This window comes from Mus musculus, chromosome 12 (assembly GCF_000001635.26).
Source record: "Mus musculus strain C57BL/6J chromosome 12, GRCm38.p6 C57BL/6J".
Lineage (NCBI taxonomy): Eukaryota > Metazoa > Chordata > Mammalia > Rodentia > Muridae > Mus > Mus musculus.
The window spans coordinates 116,820,219-116,845,729 of NC_000078.6; the positions used below are offsets into that span (position 1 = coordinate 116,820,219).

At 43.9% G+C, this 25,511-nt stretch overlaps 1 protein-coding gene across 2 annotated transcripts in view; it reads left to right on the plus strand.

Annotated features, from left to right (window-relative positions):
- Positions 1-25,511, plus strand: part of Ptprn2 (protein tyrosine phosphatase, receptor type, N polypeptide 2) — a 792,473-nt gene that overhangs the window by 334,524 nt on the left and 432,438 nt on the right. For both annotated transcript variants that reach the window (XM_011244019.3, NM_011215.2), the window contains 2 exons: positions 4,099-4,201; positions 21,026-21,188. In XM_011244019.3, the coding sequence (XP_011242321.1) occupies positions 4,099-4,201; positions 21,026-21,188 (266 nt within the window). The remainder of the gene's footprint in view (positions 1-4,098; positions 4,202-21,025; positions 21,189-25,511) is intronic.

Here is a 25,511-nt window from a genome sequence, read left to right on the forward strand (position 1 = left end):
GCCCTCCCTGCTGCCTAAGGCATGTTTCTCTTCATCCAAATCAGTTCTTCCTGCCTGGCTGATAGATTCAGAAGCTAGGGAGAGGCTTCTCTTCTTTCAGCACCTGACATGGAGCTGCTTCTTTGTGGCTTAACTTCTGATGGGGAATCCTGTCATTGAGATGACCTTTCCCACATAGGTAAGGGATCATTTGGAGCAGCATCAAGACTTTTTCTTTATAGGTTTTCAGAAATTTAATGATCATGAGTGTCTTAGTTAGGGATTTACTTCTGTGAACAGACACCATGACCAAGGCAACTCTTATAAGGACAATATTTAATTGGGGCTGGCTTACAGGTTCAGAGGTTCAGTCCATTATTGTCAAGGCAGGGGCATGGCAAAATCCAAGCAGGCATGGTACAGGAGGAACTGAGAGTTCTACATCTTCATTTGAAGGCTGCTAAATGAATACTGGCTTCCAGGCAGCTAGGAGTAGGGTCTCAAAGCCCATACTCACAGTGACACACCTACTCTAACAAGGCCACACTTCCTAATAGTGCTACTCCCTGGGCCAAATATATACAAACCATCATAATGAGTCTTGGAAGAAGTGGGGTCTGCTATGCATGGGGTGTGCTAAGGTTCTTCAAAAAAAATTAAATGAGAAATTTCTAGTTTTTAGTTTTCATCTCATAGCATATGTGTGTGTGTGTGTGTGTGTGTGTATACACACACATATATATTTGTATATATGATTTGTTTTATTTTTATTTATATGTATATATGTTTGTATTAAACGTGGATGCCTATAGAGGCAAGATGGGGGCATTGGATTTGGATCTCCTGGAGCTAGAGTTACCGACAGTAGTTAGCCATCAGACGTGGATTCTGAGAATTGAACTCTGGTCTTCTGGAGAAGCAGAAAATGATCTTAAACACTTAGCCATCCCTCCATCCCCAGCTTCTTTAATTTTAGTCTATGTCTCTTGTCTAAATGGAGAAACTTTTAGCCCTCACTTTTGTAAGTGGCTTTTCCATCCTGCCGTATTTCTCCTCTCCTGGAGTCTCGTGTGGCATGGATGATAAAGATTTGGTTATGGCCCCAGAGACTCCCGGGCTCTTATCACCGTTTGCTCAGTATTGTCGAGACTGGGTGATACCTATTGCTCCATCTCGAAGTTCGCCAACTCTTCTTCCCCTTTCAGCCAAGAAACATTACCACAGAACAATTTGCTTGTTGTTGGCTTTAATCGTGATCCTTCCATTTCTATCATTTTTATTCCCCGCCCCCATGTTTTCTGAGACTCTCCACTTCCTCCTTTCCTGCACATGGGGCTTCATAGTTGCTCACTGAAGCTACGGCTTCTTTAAACCTTCATCTGACTGTTGCCACATGTGCCACCCCAGTGCTGGTGTCCCTTCACTCTGCTTGGGATATTGGTGGGACCAGTGACATCCCACAAAAATCTGTGCCATTTCATGAGAGCCTAGGTTCTATTTGAACTCTGTGCTCTAACCAGCTTTGACCAGTGCTGTTCTGTGAGATAGGGTAGAGCACCCCTTGCAGAAAACAGTTACTGGAGGAGGTTCAGATCTACCATATATCATGGGTGAGTGCAGGATAAACTGAGTGCTGGTATGGAGACACTTCATCATGGTGTAGGCAGAAGTAATCCTAGGATTCCCAGCCAGGAAGGTGGGTTGAAAGACTGTACTTTCTTGTAGAGCCCATCACTGTCTGATACTCTTTGGTCTTTATAGGATGAGAGAAGTAGTTGTATCTGGAGTTTTTTTGCCTGCACCCAGGGCATTTATGGGTTGGTGTCTTTAGCTCCACATCTGGTCACTTGGAGAAAGGGCATGAAGCTTTGCTGTAGGCTCCTTCTTTACCTGTTCTCTCCACCCTTGGCCCTCCATATCTATGGCTGCTAGAGTTTGTCAATGAATGAAGAGGAGACATTAAGTCTACTTTCCTGCACATGGTTCATCTTCTCAGTTTTAAGCAGATGGGTCCTTTCTTCTAGGGTACTTTGTTTCTTTGGTAGTTCAGCGTGATGCTAAGTCAATTTTCTTTCCAATATATAAATACTTTCTGCTCAAATGAAAGCTTAGAAGTCTGGGCTGGAGTCCGGATCCCTTTCAGACTGCCTGTGTAGCTGACTGCACCCTGGCCATCATGCTCCTGAAGCCCTGCCACAGAGCTCAGCACATGCAGTACTGTGTCCAAGTAGTGTGCTCTTTAGACCCAAAACATGTGTGCTTGAGAGTGTGTGCATGGACTTACGGGTCTGTATGTGTAGGTGTCCATGTTGTGCATGTGTGTGCATAGGAAGCCAGAGGACAACCTTTGGTGCTGTTTCTCAGGAGCAACCTCTGCTGTTTTTAAAGATGGAGTCTCTCATTGGCCTAAAACCTGACTGTTAGACCGACCAGTGAGCCCCAAGAATCCCTGTTTCCACCTCCTTAATTCTGGGGTTCCAAGCATGTGCTCTCATGCTCAGCTTTTTAAATGTGGGTTCTGTAGATCAAACAGACCCTTGAATATGCAAGCTGTGCACTTTACCAACAAAGTCATCTCCCCAGCCCAGAAGATGCCATGTTTAATGACATTTTTTTCATGCAAAGTTCCTTTATGGTCTCAAGTTTCTGTTGCCTGATAAATATTAATCGTAAGACTGTCCTTGGGGAATAGCATGTTTAAAATATGTGTATTTTTTAAACCCAAAATGCTAGCTGTTGGGCTAATATTGCAAAGTGCTTTCCATTGAGAATTCCCCTGGGAATGGACAGAGGGGGGGCTCAGAAGCATGCCTGGCCAAGAACCTGCTTTTCTGATGCCTTCACTACCAAGCATTGCAAGCTACATAGATTGGTCCAAATTCCCTGCAGTGACTTTCCTTCCACAGAGAGATGCTCTGAAGGACCTAGGGCTGAAACCGGAGTCCTCCTGGCATTTTCACCATTGGGCCTCTGGGGACTTAGGATGTGCCAGCCATTTGATTCTTGCCATCTGTAAGCTTTAACAATTCATATTTGCATTAAAATGTTTAAATATGTTCATGAAAACCACTTCTCTATACTTTAAATTTCATCCAGAGTATATGCTCTAGGCTTTATTACCATACTAGTCACACATTCATATGTGCACACAAATATGCACACATACACAAATATACCTTCCCATGCATACACATATACACTCATATGCATGATCATCACATATGAACACATATACATACACAGTCACATGTATGCAAACGCATACATACACAGAGCTGTCCTGACTTGAAGGCTTTGTAACTTGTTTTTTGCACAGAGCATAAAAATATACCTCTGTAATTATGTGATGCTTAGTGATTAGATAATTATGGATAATTGCATGGGGTAGCTCTAAGTGTGAAAGCGTTACCGTAAGATCTAAAATGTACAAATTGCATAATAATTATTCTTGGGAGTTATTTGGTAATTCTGAGAATAATTATCATGTGATCCACAGTGCATGTAATTAATGCACAATTGCATGGATTTTTGCCTTCATAACTGCTTCCCCTTGTTATAAAGCTCTTTGTCACAACATTTGAGTGTAAATATAATGTAATTGGCTCTGAGATTTAGTACATTAAATCCACAGTAACTGCTTCACAAGAGTGTAACCCTATCCAGCCAAACGCTGGGCTCTCAGGCAGGATGGGTTAGGGAAAACATTGTTCCAATGTGGTATGGCAACTAGGTCAGCACAACAGTGGGTGTGCCGAGCAAGGCAGTATGGCAAGTAGGCTGGGCAACGACATGCATGTTGTTGTTGGGGGCCTCTTTGCTGCCGGTGAACCTACCCAGGTAGACAAGGTCCATCTTCTGTGTTAGACAAAAGCCTCTCTCAGTTTCTGTTTCCTTTGTCTCCCAGCCACAGCCAACACCCGTTGCACCTATTTTTAAAGCAACAGAGCAAAGCACTGACTATCACTTGTGTCTGGAGATTTAAGAAAGATAAAGGAGATCTTACTCAACCTCACAAGGCCCCCATGGTTTTCTGGAAGAACAGGGACCTGTAGGAGTCTGGAGTAAGAGTTTAGCCACATTTGCAAATTCATGCCTCAGGTTTTACTCCTTTCCCTACAGGTTTCACGTGGCAAGATGACTATACCCAGCGTGTGATTGCCCAGGAGCTTGCAAACCTCCCCAAGGCCTACCTATGGCATGGGGAAGCGTCCGGCCCAGCCAGGTATGTGTGGGCATGACTTGCCTCTTCTTATTCCCGGACGTAGCTGTATCATTAAGTTTGGCTACTATTAGCATAGGGAAGCAACTCCCACCTTTTGGGTGTAGAATGGATACCCATGAGGAAGAGGATACCCAAGAGAAAGAGATGCAAGGCATCTTTATACAGTGGAGTAACCCTGAAATGTGGTGCCTTGGACACTGAGAGGCACACTGTGGGTCTTTTTTGTACTTGTCCCTGAGACCCCAGAAGAGCTCTGCACCTTCAGAGCCATAGTCTTGCAAAGTAAGGTCAAGAATTCTGGTTTCTTACTAGCAAATTGTGTTAACAACATTGCAATGAGCAGGATTAATTCAGAAAGTCGTGATCTTTCTTTCCCAAAGCCCAGCAGCCTGTATTGAGCAACAGTGTGTTCTGTACCATCTCATTCACCTGAACTTACAGCTATAGGGTGATGACCTGGGAGTCCCACTTCCAATAGATCATGAAATGGGCAACATTGCCCAAAGAGAAATTACTGCAAGAATGAGCTGGACTGGTATGCTGTATTCTCGGACCTTTGGAACCTTTCCCAAAGGCTTAGTTTACAGGGTTCATTGTTTCCCTAAGCAACAGAATTCATTCTCTCTCTCTCTCTCTCTCCCTCTCTTGTTCTTGCTCTCTCTCTCTCTGGAATTTTTTACATTATATTTATTTCTGTGTGTTGAGGAGGCATGCATACACATAAAGAGTGTGGGTGGGGTTAGAATACAATCTGCTGGGCTAGTTCCCCCATCCACCATGTTGTTTCTGAAGATAGAATCACATCCTCACAGGGCACAGCCAGCACCTTGACCTGCTCGTCCATCTTACAGTCAGAAAACTTGAGCTCTAGTAGCTGTTTATTAAGCATATTCCACAATCCAGTCAAAACCCTTTTTCTGTCACTAACCAAGAATTTGTTCTACTATTTACCAATGTTCTAAGATCAGTCTTACAATAAATTATCTGACCCATTTCCTGAACACCTTTGAAAAGGCTTCTAAATAAAATAATTATGTTAAATCATATAAAAGTTTCTAGCACAAGTGTTTGGCATATTGCAAAATTAACCATAAACATTTTTGTGCTAGTTTATTCTCTCATCAGTAATGTGTGACATGAGACAGCTCTATTATCAGATACCTTGGCAGGCAAAAGCCATACTGTTCTAGCTACATCTCTTTGACTATTGTCCATTGAACACTTGATTTGTTCCTTCATCTTTCTTGTTTTGCTTCCCTAAGCTTCCCTGTCCGACACGGAATACTCTTGAACTGAAGTTTCCATGTAGTAATTCTTGTAACACAAAATATGACTCTTTGCCTTTATGACCGTGTGTGTTGAGTGATTCAGAGCCCCAGAGTCATCATGGAGGCCATTTCAAATCTAGTGAGATTAACAACAGTAAAAACAGGTAAAAAGTGAGCACTTGGGTAGGACAGTGAGTCTGTGTGTGTATGAATGGAGTCTCAGTGCTTCATACAGAGTGAACTAGTATTCCTGGGGGCATCCTTTATAAAGAGACTGATGTATATATGTATGATGTATTTATGCATATATATATGAGTGTATTACATATGTATGTGTGTATATGTATATATATGTATGCATATGTTTTTATCAAGTTGTAGTTACATTTAAGCACTTATTATATATTTATAGAAATTAGTATAAAATTATATGAAACAGTTTATGTATTATACAGATAGTTATATATGTGTGAATATATATATATATATATAATAAATTATGAATATATCTTGACATGTTAGGTGCCTAGACATCTGTCTTGAATGCTTACTTAATCATGAAGAAAATGCCAGTGACTTTTTTCATGTGTCTTGAGGAGTGTTTCTGTCTCTGGCTCAGAGATGGCCTTGAGGCAGAGTTTTAAAACAGCACAAGAACTTTCTGCTCGCCTGATTCCTTCCTTCCTCATGAGTGGAAGGGAATGACACTGGCCATCCATCTCTAAGGGCCAGCGAGAGCTTCTGGGAGGAACTGGCTAGGTATTCTCTAGACTCTTGTCTATTCTCTGAGTCCTGTCCTGTCAAAGAGAATTGGCTTCTTGGCTCCTGTGTCCCCCTTGGCCTTGTCTTTGCTTTGACCTGACTCATGGGATATTGTCCTTGCTCTTTACCCAAGGCCCAGACTCCACTGTGTCATAGCCCCTAGGTCTCCTTATTTTGACCCTCTGACCTCTCACCTTTGTCTTTATCTGTCTGGGAGATTCCCACTAGATACTGTGGGCCTTTGGTACTCATGGAGACCCTATAGTCAAGTCATGATCCATAACACAGCCTGACCCCAGCTCCCTGGGTCACATTTTGCTCTATGTGTCTTGCTCCCTGAGCCTGGCCCCCTGCTTTTAGCTCCTAGTTCCCTGTTCCTTGCTCCGTGCACCATGTTTCTTGTTCCTTAGCTCTCAACTCCTTGCATCTTGCAGGGATCCTTCACCTTCTTCTTCCTGTCCCCAGCTCCCCCATCCCCTGCTTCCCATCCCCTGCCTCTCCACCATACCAGTGTCACCTGTCAATTGTACAGTTCCACATTTTTACCTCCAAAGTCACCAGGAAACTTTCCCTTTATCATTGCAGTGATCTGTTCCGTGATATATTTAAACATCATTTTTCTTTGTACATAAGTCTCACAGTCTCTCATTGTGAGTATCTTCAAAGAAAGCCGTCTCCATAGAGATTTTCAGGATGTTAGCCTAGTGCCTGTGTGCTGCCCTGTCAGCATGAAGAAATGGTTCAGCCCTGTGTGTCTATAATCCCTGTGACAGTTAACTTAAGTTTTCTTTTCATCTACTTAAAATAATTTTTAAAAACCTATTTCTTGGGCTTTCTTCTTTCTGCTATCTTTAGATTTACTTTTTTTTTTTAATGTAACTTCTTGAGTTAAGTTGAAGATCTTGTTTATATTGCTTCTGGCCATGGCCTTGGTGCTACCTCCTCCTGAGTTTTTCCTCTATATACCTGTGATTGTCATTTCCCCTTCTTTTTGGAACAATTAAGGCATATAACATTTTTCTTCTCTCACATTTCTATGCTTTAGCCTGTAAATTTGAGAGTCAAATGCTATTGCTTTTTAGTCTGATGTTAGATTTGAACTTTTTGGGAATCTTTTTTTCTTTCTTTCTTTTTGTGGCCCTATTTGTGCAGTAACTTTTCTGTTTCCAATGGATGACTCAAAAGTATATTTATACCCACTATTTTCAGCATACATCCTTATCTGTGTACTTTATAACTTTATGTATAATATGCTGTGTTTTAATTGCAAATATAAACGCCAGTGGCATTATACAAGCTTAGGATGTCTTTGTTCATATTTTGGCTTAGTCAGATGTCTCAGGTGAAATATCCTTTGTCATGGTCCCTCCTGCTGCATTCACCAGCGTCATGTTTTCTGAGTACTGCACTCCGGTGGTTTACTGTCCTGCTGCAACCCCGTTGTCTGTATCCCTGTAGCTGTGATCATCTGGAGCCTGGGAGCCTCTGCTGTATTCCTCGCTCCTGCCTCAGGATGGCGCTCCTGCTCTCACTTTGACTTTGCTTCCTGGTTAATCTGTTGCCTCCTTTAAAATCTGACCCTTGGACACTTTTGTTTAAGGTACAGGCTTCATAACCAACCTAACCAACACCAAACAGTTCCGAGAGATGTGCAGGAGCCCAGCAGGGCATAACCAACACCAAACAGTTCCGAGAGATGTGCGGGAGCCCAGCAGGGCATAACCAACACCAAACAGTTCCGAGAGATGTGCGGGAGCCCAGCAGGGCCTAACCAACACCAAACAGTTCCGAGAGATGTGCGGGAGCCCAGCAGGGCATAACCAACACCAAACAGTTCCGAGAGATGTGCGGGAGCCCAGCAGGGCATAACCAACACCAAACAGTTCCGAGAGATGTGCGGGAGCCCAGCAGGGCATAACCAACACCAAACAGTTCCGAGAGATGTGCGGGAGCCCAGCAGGGCATAACCAACACCAAACAGTTCCGAGAGATGTGCGGGAGCCCAGCAGGGCATCCACATTAGCGGTGCTTGGGACTCTTTTTCCTCTGTGCCCTGTTATTGGCTTGCATTTGTCTTCTTCGGCATTTTAAATAACTGTGTCTGATTGTAAATTCACAGATAGCCATCACCCCAGGTTTCCAAGCAACAGACTTATTCAATTATTAATTAAAGGAGCCCATGTGTCCTCAATCCCTAGAGAGTAGGAGCCAAATTTGCTTTAGCTTCTTCCCTTCCTACCCCAGACACTTTCTTCTTGATCTACCAGAACCTACCCCCAACAGCATAAGTTACAAAAGTCACTGAATTTGTAAAAGAAGGGAAGGGTGAGGGATGTGCAATGTGTCTGAATGACAAGATTGGTGACAACGGTGATCAAAAGTCTTTCAGGTTTTCCTTAGCAGATTTACAGCTGGCCATGGAATGGAGTTTGGACCTCTTTCATACATGGCATTAGATCTCCATAGAAACAGAATAGCTTGTTTCAAATCAGTGATTCATTCACAGTGAAGATAAGGTTGAACATTGTGGGGTACACCTTGTGCCTCTTGTTCTGGTCCTTGGAGGCTAAGGCAGGAAGATCAAAAGCTCAAGGTCAGCCTGAACTATAGAATGAGACCCTGTCTCAATTTTTAAGAAATGGGAGGAAGAGAGTTTCGGGGTAGGTCAGTGATTAAGATGCTTATTAATATGTGCTCTGGGCTCCACTTTCAGAGCAGATGGAGAGAGAGGGAAGATGAAGAAGAGAACTTGGTCTTTCTTTGAGGATTCCCATTTGATCCATAAGCTGAGAGAGCAGCAGTCATAGCTGGTCATTTGTGGTCCCCCATGTATAAATGCCTTGCCTTAGGTAGAAGAGGCCATGTGGTGATCTGTATTGGACAGAGCCATGTGGGATCAGCATGGGCTGTGTCAGATGTCACTATAAAGGGTGAGGCTTGGCCCATGCAGGATCACTGAGAACCAAGAGCCAGCTGTTTTCTTCAGATCCGATATGGGAACCGGGACTAGGTGGCTGGTGTGTGTGAGTACCATCTCCACAGTCCATGTTGGTTGGCCCAGGGCCTGCACGTGAAGCCAAGTGACATGAAAGGACTGTCACTGAGTGCCCCTCTGCTCTCTTTAGCTTCTTTTCGGATTACACAGATTACACAGCAACTTCTAGCAGCTTGTTCAAGGGTAGAAAGCACAGAGTACTCAACAGTGAGCATGATGCGTGGATTCCAGGTGTGAGAGACATTAACGTTTTTAGAAGGTGGAAATGGTCCCATAAATTGTTGGCTTACTTGAAGCCAAATGATCCAGTAAAGGTCCATATTGATTACTACAACACAAAATACAGAGTGACAGTGGTCACTCAGTCATCATGACTTACTCCAGGGTCACAAACTATGTCCCATGCACAGAAGAGACATAAACAAGACAAATAAGACCACTTAAAGGCACCTTCATGATCTGCCTCTGTCTGTACTGATTATCTATTGGTGAGAAAAGTAAACAAAATAACAGAAGAGTAAATGGACCAGCTGAATTACAATCTAATAACATAGAAAATGAAATTTTACCCACTAAGAAGTAGTCAGGAAAATTAGCTGTGGTTTGAGATACACAGAACTCTGAACAACCTCACAAATTATGGTTGCCATGGACTGAACCAGACATTGGCAACAAGGCAGGGTGTGTAATAATAACTTTCATTATCCTGAGGTAATTGCCATCTAAGGCTTACTACCTCAGTCTGTTCACCTAGACTAGTCCTGGAGGTTTCTAGCCTCTTGCAATCTAATCTAGGCCTAGAATGTTTTTCTCTGAGACATGCTGCTTAATAAGCTCACCTTTTCTTGTTCTTTCTGAGCTCTCTCTGGCTGGTTCAACTCAGCCTTTCTATCTTAAACTCCTTTCCAAGCTGACTGGTTGAAGTTGGCTTCTCTCTGTTCCTCCTGAATTGTTCTGCTTGGCCTCAAACTAACTCCAGCGATCTTTTTATGATCTTCTAGCTCCTTCTGACTTATTCTGTCTTCATGTGTGTCTAACTTTTTCTCTCTTTAACCTATCTGTAAGACTCTCCCAGTAAAACTATCTTCTCACCCTTTTTACTCTCTCTGTACTGCTCCCTCAAGTAACTTCCCTTTCTTCTGTCTTCTTGTGAGAGTTGGGCATATCTTACTCTGTCAAATCTTTCTCTGATTCATCACTTTGTCTGCCACTCAATTAAACATCACTTTCAAACTTGGTTGCTTACTTCTACAAACTTTTACCTTCATTGTTTGGGATTAAAGGTGTGTGCTAAGGGTGTGTCTGTATTCTGTGCAGAGGAGTAAATGTGTGTGCTAAGGCTGACCTGCACTACAATTAGACACAGTTTTTTTTTCCATTAAACAACACAATCTTGGGGTTCATAGTGTGATTGAATATTCTGCACCAAAGACTGGTTTTATTTTTATATTTATATTTGGTATGCTGAATACCACATTGTAGCAATTATCTAACATTCTAGTCCAAGCTGGCCTGGAGCCCATGGTATTACCTCCTGCTTTAGCTGCTAAGTGCTAGAATTACAGATGTTGACTGCCATACCTGATGATAGGATGGGTTTTTCATATGAGAGGAACAGAGATGGGAAAATTTCTGATGAATCTCAGCTTTAAGAGACCTTTCATTTATTTATTTTTTTATTTTGACACAAATGCTTGAATTCAGCGTGACTTCCATTTGTGTGCCCGTGGCATGCACAGATCAGATTATGACCACTGGCCTGTCCTCCCTTCAGCTCTCTCTTGTGTATAGAGTTCAAGTGTCTCTCTCCAGGCCTCTCAAAGAACAGGCTATATGACTGTGAGCTGTGGCCAGCTTTGTGCTGTATTCACCAGGATCTATTCCTTTCTGTGCTCTGGTGCTTAAGAGATGACATGTCTTTTTATTTAGCTTTTTAAAAATGTCTGGCTTATGGCTAAGATCAGAAACTCAGGTGACAGCAGATGCTGGCAAGGATGTGGAGAAAGAGGAACACTCCTCCATTGTTGGTGGGATTGCAAGCTTGTACAACCACTCTGGAAATCATTCTGGCGGTTCCTCAGAAAATTGGACATAGTACTACCGGAGGATACAGCAATACCTCTCCTGGGCATATATCCAGAAGATGTTCCAACCGGTAAGAAGGATACATGCTCTACTATGTTCATAGCAGCCTTATTTATAATAGCCAGAAGCTGGAAAGAACCCAGATGTCCCTCAACAGAGGAATGGATACAGAAAATGTGGTACATTTACACAATGGAGTACTACTCAGCTATTAAAAAGAATGAATTTATGAAATTCCTAGGCAAATGGATGGACCTGGAGGGCATCATCCTGAGTGAGGTAACCCAATCACAAAAGAACTCACACAATATGTACTCACTGATAAGTGGATATTAGCCCAGAAACTTAGAATACCTAAGATACAAGATACAATCTGCAAAACACATGAAACTCAAGAAGAATGAAGACCAAAATGTGGACATTTTGCCCCTTCTTAGAATTGGGAACAAAACACCCACAGAAGGAGTTACAGAGACAAAGTTTGGAGCTGAGACGAAAGGATGGACCATCTAGAGACTGCTATACCCGGGGATCCATCCCATAATCAGCTTCCAAACGCTGACACCATTGCATACACTAGCAAGATTTTGCTGAAAGGACCCAGATATAGCTGTCTCTTGTGAGGCTATGCTGGGGCCTAGCAAACACAGAAGTGGATGCTCACAGTCAGCTATTGGATGGATCACAGGACCCCCAATGGAGGAGCTAGAGAAAGTACCCAAGGAGCTAAAGGGATCTGCAACCCTATAGGTGGAACAACAATATGAACTAACCAGTACCCCCACCCCCCAGAGCTTGTGTTTCTAGCTGCATATGTATCAGATGATGGCCTAGTTGGCCATCATTGGAAAGAAAGGCCCATGGGTCTTGCAAACTTTATATGCCTCAGTAAAGAGGAACTCCAGGGCCAAGAAATGGGAGTGGATGGGTGGCGGGGGGAGGATATGGGGGACTTTTGGGATAGCATTGGAAATATAAATGAAGAAAATACCTAATTAAAAAATGTCTGGCTTATTTCATTTAGCATGTTCCCTGGTTGGTTCCATCTACTCTGCTGCAAAGGATAGGATTTCATTCTTCACAGCTGCCTGACAGTCCATGGTGTCCACATTTATTTGATCACAATAGATGCCTAGATTCATCTCCTACTATGGCACTTGTGAATAGTGCTGCAATCAGCCTCAGCTCCAGCATTTCCTTGACACTTGATTCTAGTTCCTTTGGAGGAATATCTGGAAGCAGATGAGCAGATTCCAAGGGTGTCCTACTTTCAGACTTCCTGGGACCTTCTGTATTGTTCCCCATAACAATTACATTCTCAGCAGCAGTGTGCATTGTGAGAGTGCCTTTGCTATATCCTCACCAGTATCAGTTTCTATATTTTGATAATAGCCATTCTAATGTGTGAGGTGATATTTCACTGTAGTTTTGACTTGCATTTTCTTGCTGGAAATTTAAATATATGCTGGTATCACCCATAACAGTAGCAGCTTGCCTGCCTTCCTGTCTTCCTTTCTACCTTCTTTTCAGAATCTCTTCCTTCTACCTGCTCCTTTCTATTCTTCTCCATCTTTATCCTTCTCTTCTTTCTACCCTTCTTGCTTTGCAGCCTACGCTGACCTTGAACTTCCAATCCTCCTCCTTTAAATACCTCAATAACACATCCTTGAAAATCTGTCTTGTCAACATGAAACATCAGCTAGTACCTGTTTCCCAGTTAACTTTCATGTGAGGAATTTATAATGAGTTATATCCACTTAAAGTATAATTTTCTAAAGTATGTCTAGGTCACAGTAGAAACCCAAGCATGGCACGGAGTGGTCACATTGGGATGAAGTGCTGCTTCCATGGTCCACTGCAGGTGTGACATTGGCAATGTTCCAGGTGATATTGCATCTTTCTCTGACTCATGACATTCTCCCAGAAATGCCCCTCTAGAGGATGGCACAAGTAATTTTCTGCATCTGATTTTGTTCAAAATGTAGTGTTGAAGTCTTTGGAAGGACACACATGTACACACACACAAACACACACACACACATATTGAGGTACCTTTAACCTAGAAATCCAATATCTGAAACTGTTCTTAGCATTGAAATGATGTATACAAGAAATTCTACCTGGCACAGAGGTCACTAAATGATCTTAAAAGACCATCCAGGATAAAGGATTCATTAAGTGATCTTCAAGGCTATCACCTGCAGGAGGGAGAGTTTACCAAATAGACTCTATAAAGTGAATGTTAGCCTCTATGTCTTATGTAAAATTCAACTGAATTTCATGTTTAAATTTGTGCCTCATCCTCAAATATCTCACTTTGCCTATACAAATATCACTTAAATCCAGAAGTTCCCAAACCTCAGAGTATTTCAAACAAGGGATATGCTTCCTGGTTAGACGCTTTGGGTGTCTGACAGAAAACACCCGCCAAGAGAGTACCTTGAAGAAAGAGAATTATTCTATGAAACCTGACATGAAAACCCAGAAGCTGTTACACAGAGAGATGTTCTAGGGCTCACTTGCACGGGAATCAGTCTATTGCATGCACATGTATGTACATGTATCTTCTGTTTGTACCTGTATGTTCCTCTCATACACAGAGTATGGTAGGATCAGCATGTGGCCACAGCCAGATCTCTTGAGAGTAGCTTTTTGTTCTATGTAGTACAGTTCTTCCTGTTAGGATAGAAGGTGGTACAAGCTAGCCTGTGGTGAAAAAGACATTTCCCCTAGTTCTAAGAAAGCCCCGTGACAGCAGGTAGCAACCAAAAGTGACTGAAAACCTGCATAGACCTGATCCCTGGTCACTGTCTTGAGCCCCCACACGTGGATAGGTTGTTAAGATCCATGGGCTGTTGAGAAAACCAGTTTCATTTGTCTGGGGCCTGGTCCATGTAAATTGAATGATGTGGTTGGTGCCAGAACTCAGGCCCAATGGATTCTACAGGAATGGATGATGCCTTGCTTGGAATGCTCTCTCAATGACACCCAAGTCAGCAAAGGCTCTGTGCCCAAGTCCAGCAAGACCCTGAGCAGTTAGAAAGACACATGACAGCTATAGCTGCACCTAGCTTGCAGTATAGAGAGTGGATATGGTGGCTTGACCGAGGTGGGCCATGGTCTCACAGGCATTGTCACAGTGGTCTCAGGAGCCTAATCCCACCCCAGACAGGGTTGGCTGAGTCTTTGGAGATGGCTGGCCTTTGAGACGGGGATGCTGACAGCCAGACTAGGATGGAAGATTAGGCAGCCATAACCTTTCAGAAGGCCATTTTGTAGGGGACATAGCTGGATGTCAACACTCTTTGGGGGACTAGTCATGTTTCATTCAGGTAAATTTTACATTCTGTGAAGTAGGAGTTCTCAAAAACATAATCTGACAACTTTTGACGTTAGCATGTGAGTGCCAGGAACACAGGTCAATAAACAGAATGTTTCAGCCACCCAGAGTTCTATTTATGGCTTGTGCACATCCCTCTCTTCAGTGTCTATACGGGATTTATTTGTAGATGAGTTTCCTATAATCATGGACATTGTGAAGGTTTTCTGATATATGTGCTCTCACTAGACTGCATCTGATGTCAATGGTACATTCATTCTTTATCAAGCATAAATAGTATCCACTATGTGGAGACTTTTCTGTTCACCTACCCTGCTGTGATAAGATGGTCATTGGTTGTGCCCGGTTTGAGACTCTAAATAACTGGTCAAGACAGAGCAAAAAGGACACCATCTTATTCTGCATGAAACAAACAAACCAACGAACAACAGGCCCTTGAGATACAGAGGGTGACAGACAGTGAGTCAGAGAATAAGCAGTAACTTTCTGATGACCCCAGATCATCACTCATGGGAGTAAGCTGGCTGAACACAGTGGGGACTGGGTACCTGCCAGCATTGACCACAGTGAGGCACTCAGTGTTACACTTTGGCAAAAACAGCAAGAGCTTGGAGATGTCTTCCCAGGAGATGTGTAGTCACCATGAGCAGTGAAAGAGCTCACCATACCTTGGGAGGTTGGCGACATCTCACCATGTTACACACCAACCTTTCCACAGTGTGCAAGGTGTTGTCTCCAAAATGGGACCTTCATTTGAGATCAAGCAGCAGAGATTTCAGGCTTCTAGAGGAATAACTTGTAGATAACCACCACTGTACTCACCTTAAAGGTAAGACTTGAAGGGTAGAACTGTTCCTAAGAAGTCAACGGGATGTCAGAATAGAAGAACAAGAGGCTAATGGCAGCTAGGCATGATAATACCAGCACTGGAAAGACCACAGCAGAAAGATCATGAGTTCAAGCCCCAAATTAAACTACGTAGCTAGACTCACTTTTAACAACCACAGCAACAACAAAAGCAGCAATGAAAAAGAAAAAGGCTATGGAAATGCATGAGTACATATCACCCAAAGGGAAAAAATACAGCATAGAATCCAATCAAGGGTTATTAACCAGAAGAAGAGGCAGGAAAGTGAGACCCCTGAGTTCAGATGGAATGATACAGATGCAAGAGGTGGGAGATATGAAGAATGCATGCTAGGCGAGTAGCAAGGGAGAAGCATGTAGAAAATTGTAGCAAATCTAGAGATACAGCAATAAGAAAACAGAGAGAAGATATAGCAAAGTGAGCATCGCCATTGAGTCCAGAGACATTCAGGGAGTAAATATGTATGAAGGCAGAGCCCCAGGGACGAGGGAAGATAGAAGTATCGGCAAAAAGAAAAAGTCATTTGCAGACAACCAAAATTGTTTCCACATGGTGAAAATGATAAGCCCAGAGATGTACTGTATTAGTTACTTCTCTGTTGTTGTAATAAAAAACCATGACCAAAGGCATCTGTAAGGAAGTGAGAGTTTATTATGGCTTATTGTTCCAGGGGGAAAGTCCATAAACGTAAACCAGAGCATGAACCCCAAGTAGAGCAGTGCTATAAACTCTTAAAGCCTGTCCCCAGTGAGGTACTTCCTCCAGCAAGGCTGTACCAGCTACAGCAGCATAACCTACCCCCAAATGCCACTAATTCGTGATGTATAACAACACTTGGAAAAATGCAACAGACAGACAGACAGACAGACACACACACACACACACACACACACACACACCACTACCCACTCCAGATAGTGATCCCCCGTATGGATACCATAAAAGTCCAACTTGGTGAGCCTTTGTGTTACTGAGAGGAATATGAGCAAGAGGTTACTTAGAGAAGTAGAAATGACTCACCAGACAGCTGCATCATCAAAGCTCATCCCGGCATGGGTGACAGTTCACAAAGCTGGGAATCTGAAGCACATTGCATAGCCTGCAGGCAGCTCAACGGGTTGGAGAGTGTTCCTTCTATGTGGCTCAGCTGGTCTCAACATTTTCCAGGTAGCTCAGCTGGTGGTCTTCTTCCAAGTAGCTGATCCAGTTTGTTATCAAGAGTCTTCTTGGCAGCTTGGCTTGTCTGAGGGCAACTCTCAGCAACCTTTATTAAACATTCTTGGGAGGGAGAAGCCCAGAGGATCTGGTCTGTTTCAGGGACTTCCCAGAAGTATTTGGAATTTATTAACTTCTGCCTTAAGGAGCTTCCCAGTAGAATGGAACGTTTCAATCTCTCAAGGAAACTGTTACACAATATGTGAAGACCAAGTGTCCAAGCCCATGTTCTAAGCTCATGAGAGATACTTCTCATTTGAACACACCTAGGAAGCTGTATGACATCTAGGAAGCTGTATGACTCCAAGAGAAACGAATATGGAAAACCAAGACACCCTGTGATCAAATGGCTCCAAACCTGAGCAAGAGAGCAAGAAGAAAGAGAGAGGAAGGTTGTGTGGTTGCTTGTCGAGTCTGCTCTCCTTCTAACAGCAGTTTATTCAGCAAACTTCTATTCAGAGTCCTTCTAACAGCAGTTTATTCAGCAAACTTCCGTCTTCATCTCTCGCTTCAACTTTTTCTCTCATCTTTCTCCCCTGAACCCCGGGCCTCTCACTCTTATATACTCTTAGTCCCCATCCACTCACAGCAGGCCATGCCACCTCACCAGGCACACAGCTTCAGCCAATCAGGGCGGCAGGGGCATGTCTCCACCAAATATGGACTTGTTTAAACTGCCAGTATCCTGGTGCACCTGCGCAGCTCTCACGATGGTTGTGGCTTATTTTCAGGTGTATGAGGAAGTCAGGTGCAAGTCATAAGACTTAGCTGCAGTCCCTGGCGCCTTCTTGGGACTGCTGCCACACCCGCTCCTCACAGTTGCTGGTTGCTCTTGGTCAAAGGCAAGAAAGCACTGAGGAAAAAAAGGAAGATCAACCCAGAACTTCACATGCCTCAAAACACCTTTCAAATGCAATGGTGAACTTAATATTTTCTCAGAGATCTAGGAGGTGAAGCAGCTTTCCTATATTAACTGTGAGAGGAGGAAAAGAAGCTAGGCTAATGCACTGGGATGCACACCCCCAAACCACTGAGCACCAGGGACCCGAGGTTGCACCAGGGCCCTGTGGTCATACCTCACTATTTCAATCTCATGCAGAGTTCATCGATGAAACAACAAATGATGCACTGTGGGGCTTGTCTGTGGCTGTAAAGGCAATTTTTGTCAACACAAGATGGTCACACACAGAACAGCAGGGAGAAAGCTCACAGCCTTACTATACTTGTTTCCCATAGGTCACTTGAATTGTCACCTTCACTTACAGGCACCTGTAACAGTCTCAGTTACAGGTGAATACTATGCACCATAAAGCGACCTCTTAGAATTATGGCTAATGAACCAACAAAAGAAACGTTTATAATTACACAAATATCCAGTGAGGACTAGCATTGAGGAACCAAGTGAAGAACACAAGTAGAACAGCTCTAGAGTCCTGTGACTGCACATGTGAATTTAGCTCTTTTGTGCCACAGCCCTGGTGATGTCACCTCCTTGCCCAGCAGAGATCTGAGTGAGCCAGAAGAGGCCAGGCTTGAGGTGGGGCAGGGTAGCTTCTGCTTCGGCTTCAGAAAAGTCACACCTTCCAGCTGTGAAGTCTCCCCCAGGGCAGAGGGAGAGGAGATGGGAAGATTCTCTCTGATGGGACCATGCTGGAGGGCAGAGCCAGGAGCCTGCTAGGGGCTGGAAGATATGGAGGCAGGACTACCAGAGGTCTGAGGGAAAGTGAGCTAATGGTGGCTGACACTGGGGATTTGGGAAAGTTTCTGGAGGCAATACGATATGGGCAGCCAGGGCCACAGTAGCTCAGAGAATCTGACCTATTTGACTAATTTCTGTCTCTTTTCTAGACATAAACAAGAGGCTTAATGAATCGAAAGCCCGAAAGTAATCAAAATTCAAAGCATTCTGTCAGCATTCCCAGTCATTAGACTCAGTCTGCTAGAGAAGTCTTTGACTCTTATTAGCAGTGTGGTTTATGTATATGGCTTTAGTCCTGGCTCATCAATGAGCCTGCCTGCATTTCATTCCTCCACCAGAAGGCATCCTCATTGGTGGAACAGGCAGTTAGCACTAGTGTGGAAGACAGAATGTTCAATGCAGCTGGCCTGCTGCCCACATACAGGCTACAAGGCAGGTGGGATTCTTTCTTGGAGAGACCTGGGAGGAGCATGGGGTCAGCAATTGGTCAATTGGTCAATGTCTTCTTGACATCACTCTCCTCCCACCTCTGTCATGGCATCTTCAAGTTCTAGAATCTCTGTCCCATTGTCCTGGCTTGTCCAGACCCTGTTCAGGATCTGTGATGCTTGGCCACTTCTCTGACACCTCTCTTACAGCTGCCATGGCTCTTGCTGACTTCTATTTTAGTCACATTCAACTGTTCCTACGAGCTATCTGTAGGTTTACTCTGTTCTCTACAGTTGTCAGACCCATAGGTCACTCAAGTCTGAGATTCTTTGGCCTTGATCTTTTTACCCCTACCCCCTAATCTACCTACAGGGTGAGCTATGCTCAAGGTGTTTATAACATCAAACATCACTTCCTGGACATCTATGGCACAGATGTTAACACAGACCATCTGACAGCCGAGTGGCTGCTATGCAGAGCCTGGGCACTGCCACAGCATGTCACAAAGTTAGTATTAAATGTGAAAACAATCACTCCATAGGTCAGAAGTCATTCGTGGCAGCCCTGTGCTAAAACAAAGATGGGATGAGCCTGGACCCTGCTGGGGGTGTTGTGCCTGACTCTTCCACACTACCAAGGCCATACTCTTGCTTTTTGTTCAAAGCTCACAGAATTTTGTAGGGTTTAAAGTACACTTTTCCTTTTCCACAGCAGACTCTCTTTGCCTTCTGCCATGTCTGTGTCATGCCAGCCTTCTCTGTGGTTGTCTTTCTCAGCACTGCAGATGCTTTCTTGTGTATGTGTACTGGGGATTGAACCACGATCCTGAAGCTAGGTGCCTGCCCTGTCACTGAGCTACACCTCTCTCCCTTAAATCTCCTTTTAAGGACACTTGCAGTTGATGGCTGCTGGGGGGTGGAGGGTTAATTCTTTTCAGGGTTGTGTTCCTGAGAGGTTACCCATGTTCCCATAGCACTAGCTGATCCTTCACTCATACACATCCAGGCACCACTAAATAGACTGTGAAAGTCTTAGTTGGGTTAGTATTGATGTCATGAGACACCATGACTGAAAGAAACTTGGAGAGAAAAGGGAACAATTCATCATTGGAAGCAGGAACCCAAGCAAGGCAGAAACCTGGAGGCAGGAGCTAATGCAGAGGCCATGGAGAGGTTTTGCTTATTGGCTTCTTATGGGTTGCTCAGCCTACTTTCTTATAGAAGCCAGGACCATCAGCCCAGGGATAGCACCGTCCACAATGGGATGAGCTCCCCTACCGCCATACCAATCATTAACTAAAAAAATACCCTACAGGCTTGTCTGCCATCAGATCTTATGGAGGCATTTTCTCAAGGGGGGTTCCCTCCTCTAAGATGACTCTAGCCTGTGTCCAGTTAACATAAAATTAGCCAATGCAGTGACTTTTAAAGAAAAGCAACCTGAGCAATGATGCCTTTAATTCCAGCTCTCAGAAGACAGGGACAGGTGAATCTATTTGAGTTTGAGTTGAACCAGCCTGGTTTACAGACTGAGTTCTAGGACAGCCAGGACTACCCAGAGAAACCCTCTTTAAAAAATCAAAAAAAGAAAGAAGGAAGAAAATCACCTGAAGTTGGGAAAGGAAAGTAGTGGTGGATATAGGATACAGAATTGGGTGTGAATTTGGTAGAAATACACATGCATGTATGGGATTCTCAATTATTTAATTTGAACAGGACCTTACTAGGTTATTTGAGCTGGCATCAAACTTTCCATTCCTCTGCCTCAGCTTCCTGAGTGTTACGATGACATATCTGAGCCACCTGCCTCAGTCAGAGAGCTTATGCTGCAGGTGTCAGTAGTGGGTGTGGGTTTTTTGTGTGTGTGTTCCATTTCCATCTGTCTCATGTCAGCAATGTCACAGGACACCATGGGCAGTATGTTATACATGAGTCCTGTTGGGCCACTCATCAGCCCCTCCCAACAGCTCCACTGCATTCCACACACTGTGGGAACTGTGAGTCCAGGCTCCTTAAGAAACAACACTGGTAAAGGAGATGCATAGGTGTTGACCAGCAGCTCACTGCATCCTTGCAGGCTGCTGAGGCTGTGCATATATCATGCTCGCACCTGTCCCCATCTCAGGCTCAGGATGGTTGAGTCATTGTTCTCTTTGCTTTTCAGGTCCTTACAACAGAATGCTGACAATGAAAAATGGTTCAGTCTGGAGAGGGAGGTGGCCCTGGCCAAGACCCTTCGGCGCTATCTGCCCTACCTGGAGCTTCTGTCCCAGACCCCAACAGCAAATGCACACTCTAGGATAGACCATGAGACTCGTCCAGCCAAGGTGATGCTTCAGTCTCCTCATGGCCTGGGTTGTCTTTTACCTGTTTGTATGTTGTTTGTAGGGTACAGACATCTTTGCAGAGTGAGCAGTCTCAGTTCTCAGGCTCCCAGCAGCTGTCCTCCTGACTACAGGCTCTGGGTAGTATGAGAAGAGTGAGGCTGCATGCAAGGAGGTTCTGGACCCTGGGGCTGTGCTGATTCCAGGCACCACTGCAGGAAATCTAGTACTAAGAGACCAAGGAAGAGCTCTGCTCCCAGTCTGTAGGAAATGTGCTCAGGATAGGAGTGGAGACATAGCCCAGATGGCAAGAAGACAAGGGCATCTGAATATGGCTGGAGTTAGGTCTGGTACCTGGCTGGTCTGTTTTTAAATCAGCAATCCCTATATCCCTGGAGATTTCTAATTTCTGAAAAGTCACTGGTGGGGATATCTCAGGGCAACAGAATGACTGTCTATCTAGGATAGAGTATCAAGATGACATGGTGTCCAAAACAGTAAGGCTTTCAGGCTTGGGCTCTAGACAACTGTCTGTCTGTTGAAGGCAGGCTTAGGCACATGGCAATCACCATGCTATTCAGGACCAGACTTGCCTGCTAGGTCCAAGGTACAAAGTAAGAAACTGATAGGACTTCTCGTTTGGAGGCAAAAGCTTCTCAGATTATGAAGGTTATAACGAGTACAGCTGTTAGTGAAATGAATGTTCCTGGCTCATTCAGTCAGGATGTTAGAGTAAGCTTGTTTTGGAGCCAAGTCACATTTTTCAGTGGGCGTCTAAGGTGTCAAATTATGGTCACTACGATGTGCCAAAGGGTTCTGGATTCCAGAAGTCAGTGTTTTTGAGCCTGAGAACCAGCTCATCTCTAAGGGTGAGAGTGGGGATGGTGGGCAAGCTGGACTCCCTGGTGTGCGTGGTAGGCTTTTTGTAGGCTCAACAGCTCTTTCTAATGAATGTCCACAATGTTACTTCATTGGGCTGTGTTTTCTAAGACTGTAGTATGCTGCTAAGCACCCACATCTGGAGATTTTCCCCGAACCCGCACCAAGGCTTCCTCAGTCCTGAGCTTCCTCTGTCCTAATATACCTATCATACATACATAGCATACACCTATGCTGTGATCCCAGCACCAGCAGCTGACTCCCTGAAGGCACTTGAAGCCTTCCTCATGTAGAATGACAACACCATTTGCTCTGCTAGAACGAGGGCTTCTCTTGGCAGATGTCCACAAGGGGCTGGCATATTTTTCTAGATGATTCTGTGGGCTCAGGACCCATAGAGAGGAGAAGCAGTGGCAAGTGCTCATGTCCCCCACAGCCCAGAAAGAGCAGTTGGCAAGGGGAGCTGGCAGGGTGCGGTCAGAGTACCATGACACCAGTACCACTCACACTATGTTGGCTCCTGGGTTCCTTGAGACCACCACTCAGAAGGATGATCTCACACCACAGGTAGCCACAACAGTGCCAGTAGATGCCTGTAGCCCAGTCGTTTTACCCACAGCTGTTATTTCCCTTCAAAAGCTGCCCAGTGTGAACTAATGGTCATTATAATCATCCAACAGGGTGGCCATTTCAGAGCAATGGCTGTGAGTTATTCAGAGGCCGAGCGCTGGGGGGCACTTCTGGCTTACACATTCTTTTTTCTTCTGTATTCAGATAGATGTTTCTTCATATTTTTTTTTAAAGTGTGAAAGCCCAGAACTCATTATTTTCTGTTGAGTGCTTAAATGAGGAGAGAGCTGAGTCACATTTCTAATGAGCATCGTCTGCACAAAGCACAGAAGTGCAGCAGCAATCCAAGCTGCCGCAGGGCTCCGCAGCCAGCCTGGAACTAGGGGCTTCTCCTACCCCTCCCATCGGGTGACAGGCTATCTCTGTAGCAATTTAAACTGTAGCCACTGGTGGTGTTTCAACATGCATCCAATTTCTAGTGAATTGTTTACAAATCATGTTTTTTTTTTTTTTCCTGTATATCTATCCTGGAGAATCTGACTCCTGCATAGACAGAATTTTGATTTATTCTCTTTGAGACTGTTGGACTGATTACCTCATAACAGAAACCATGGGGAGTAGAACTTCCGTGCTCCTCCTAAACAGGCATGGCCAGGAGCCACTCTGATACATGCTTTGAGCACGTATAACTAAATCCACTCTACCACTGTCCCTGTGTTGTTAGTGGGGTGCCTACCTTCTTGCTTTATTGTCCAGAGTAGCACTGGCTCAGAGTCCTTTCAGGTGCTTTGCATAACATTAACATGCTCTAGTTTTACCCACAGAGCACAATTACATCCCCATTCCACATGCCACTGAAGAGGGCCAAGCTGAAATTCATTGCTTGCTGATACCATTAATTAATTTACTTTCAGGAGTATTTGAGAACATAATTAATATAAAGCAACTATAATGGGCTCTGAGATTGGAAAGATATGAAACTGCACCTGCCCTTCAAATTTTTCAGTCATATTTAATAAAAGAAACAACAAAAGTGTAGTTGAAATGGAGTAAATATAATACAGTAGTACAGTAATGGAGATAAATATGCAACGTGAAGGACATGCAGCAGGATTGGAAGGTAGACTGGGGGTATCCTGAGTGATAGGGCAGCTAGAACATATTTGTGGTTTAGGGACCTCCACAACCACCCATAGCATGGATAATTAGATGAGAGGCTGCTCTGCTGTTTCCAAGAAACTCCCTAAAGTTGAAGATGCAGAGTCCTAAGGATTTGGGACTCTACAAGTTGGAGCAACAGGTAAACCCCCTAGTAGGGCAAGGAGCTCCATGGGGACTTTTGGGATCATCTGTTATATGTCAAGGCTGGTCAAGAGCTAGCTGTAAAGATGAGCAGGAACCTCTTCAGAGGACCAGAGAAACCCAACCAGAATCACAACCTTTGCGAACACAATACAGGCACTCATATCAGGGCAGCTTGGAGAAGATGTGAGAAAGAGGGGGATGGGTGAGATGGAAGATTTGAACAACTTAGACTGACAATGTGAGGCTGATTGACATCCTACATATTGGGAGAGTGGATGAAATTTAGAAATCTGGCCGCATGTTTTGGTGGGGTGGAGGGCCTGAAACTACAAAATGTCTTAAAAAGTTGACCACACATCTCTTCAGGTTCCAACCACTCCATCTCTTCTTATGATAAGCGAAAGCATAAGGCCATTCAAAATTTGCACAGAAAGTTCTGTGGTAATTTTTGTAGTAGAGAGCAGAACTAGAGCTAACTGAAATGTCTGCCAACATGTGAACAGGCAATTTCGACAGACCATTAGCAATGAATGAAGTACTAAGGCATACAGTAGCAAGCAGCATGGATAAGCCTTGCAATGATGGACAGAAGAATAAAGCAGCGGGTAACAGAAGCAGATCATGGCTGCATAGGCATGTGCAGGGGCAAGGGGAGGACATTTCTGCACAGGCAGAGAGCTCCTTGTGGTCACATGCTTCAGAGCCCTGTCCTGTGGATGGTTTCATGGGACAGTGCCTGTGTGGAAGCAAGTGTATGCTATCATTGTGCTGGTAGTTCAAACGGAACCCAGTGAAAAATGTGTAAAAATTTTGAACAGATAATTTATTTAGGAAAAAAAAATATGAAGGGTCAATGTGTTCAATGTACCAAAGACATCAAAAGTGTTCAGTATTGGGGTTGGAGAGATGGCTCCATGGTAAAAAGTACTTGTTGCTCTTGCAGAGGACCCAGGTTCAGCTCCCAGTACCCACACAGTAGCTCATAACTATCCATCAATTCAGTTCCAGGGGTCCAATACTCTCTTTAGACTCTAAGGGCACCAGAAATGCATATGCGCACATATGCATGCAGGCACTCACACACCTAGAAAATAAAAATAAATAAATCTTTAAAACACTGTTCAGTGTCACTCATTGAAGAAACGCAGTGATATTGAAGAGCCACCACTTCAGATGCACTAGTCTGGCTAAGACAAAGATAAGGGGTCACTTTCTGAGCAGCTATTTGGAGATAATCATGATACATGGATATGATCAAAAATAATGTATAAATATGTGAAAATTTAAAGGATAACTAAAAAATATAAAAATTATGATGTCAACTCTGCTGGGGATATGTAGTAAGATACCTTCATGTTCATGAGAGTAACAACTGTTACAACCATGACTTGGTTGTTTCTTCTGGGTAGGATTGTTCATTCTAAGACCAACAACTCTACTCTGTATGTCCACAAGATCAAGACTCATATTCAAAGATGGGCATAGTGGTATTTGCCTGTGATCTAAGAACTTGGGAATTGAAGACATGAGAATCAGAAGTTTAAGATCATCTTCAGCTACATAGCAAGCCAG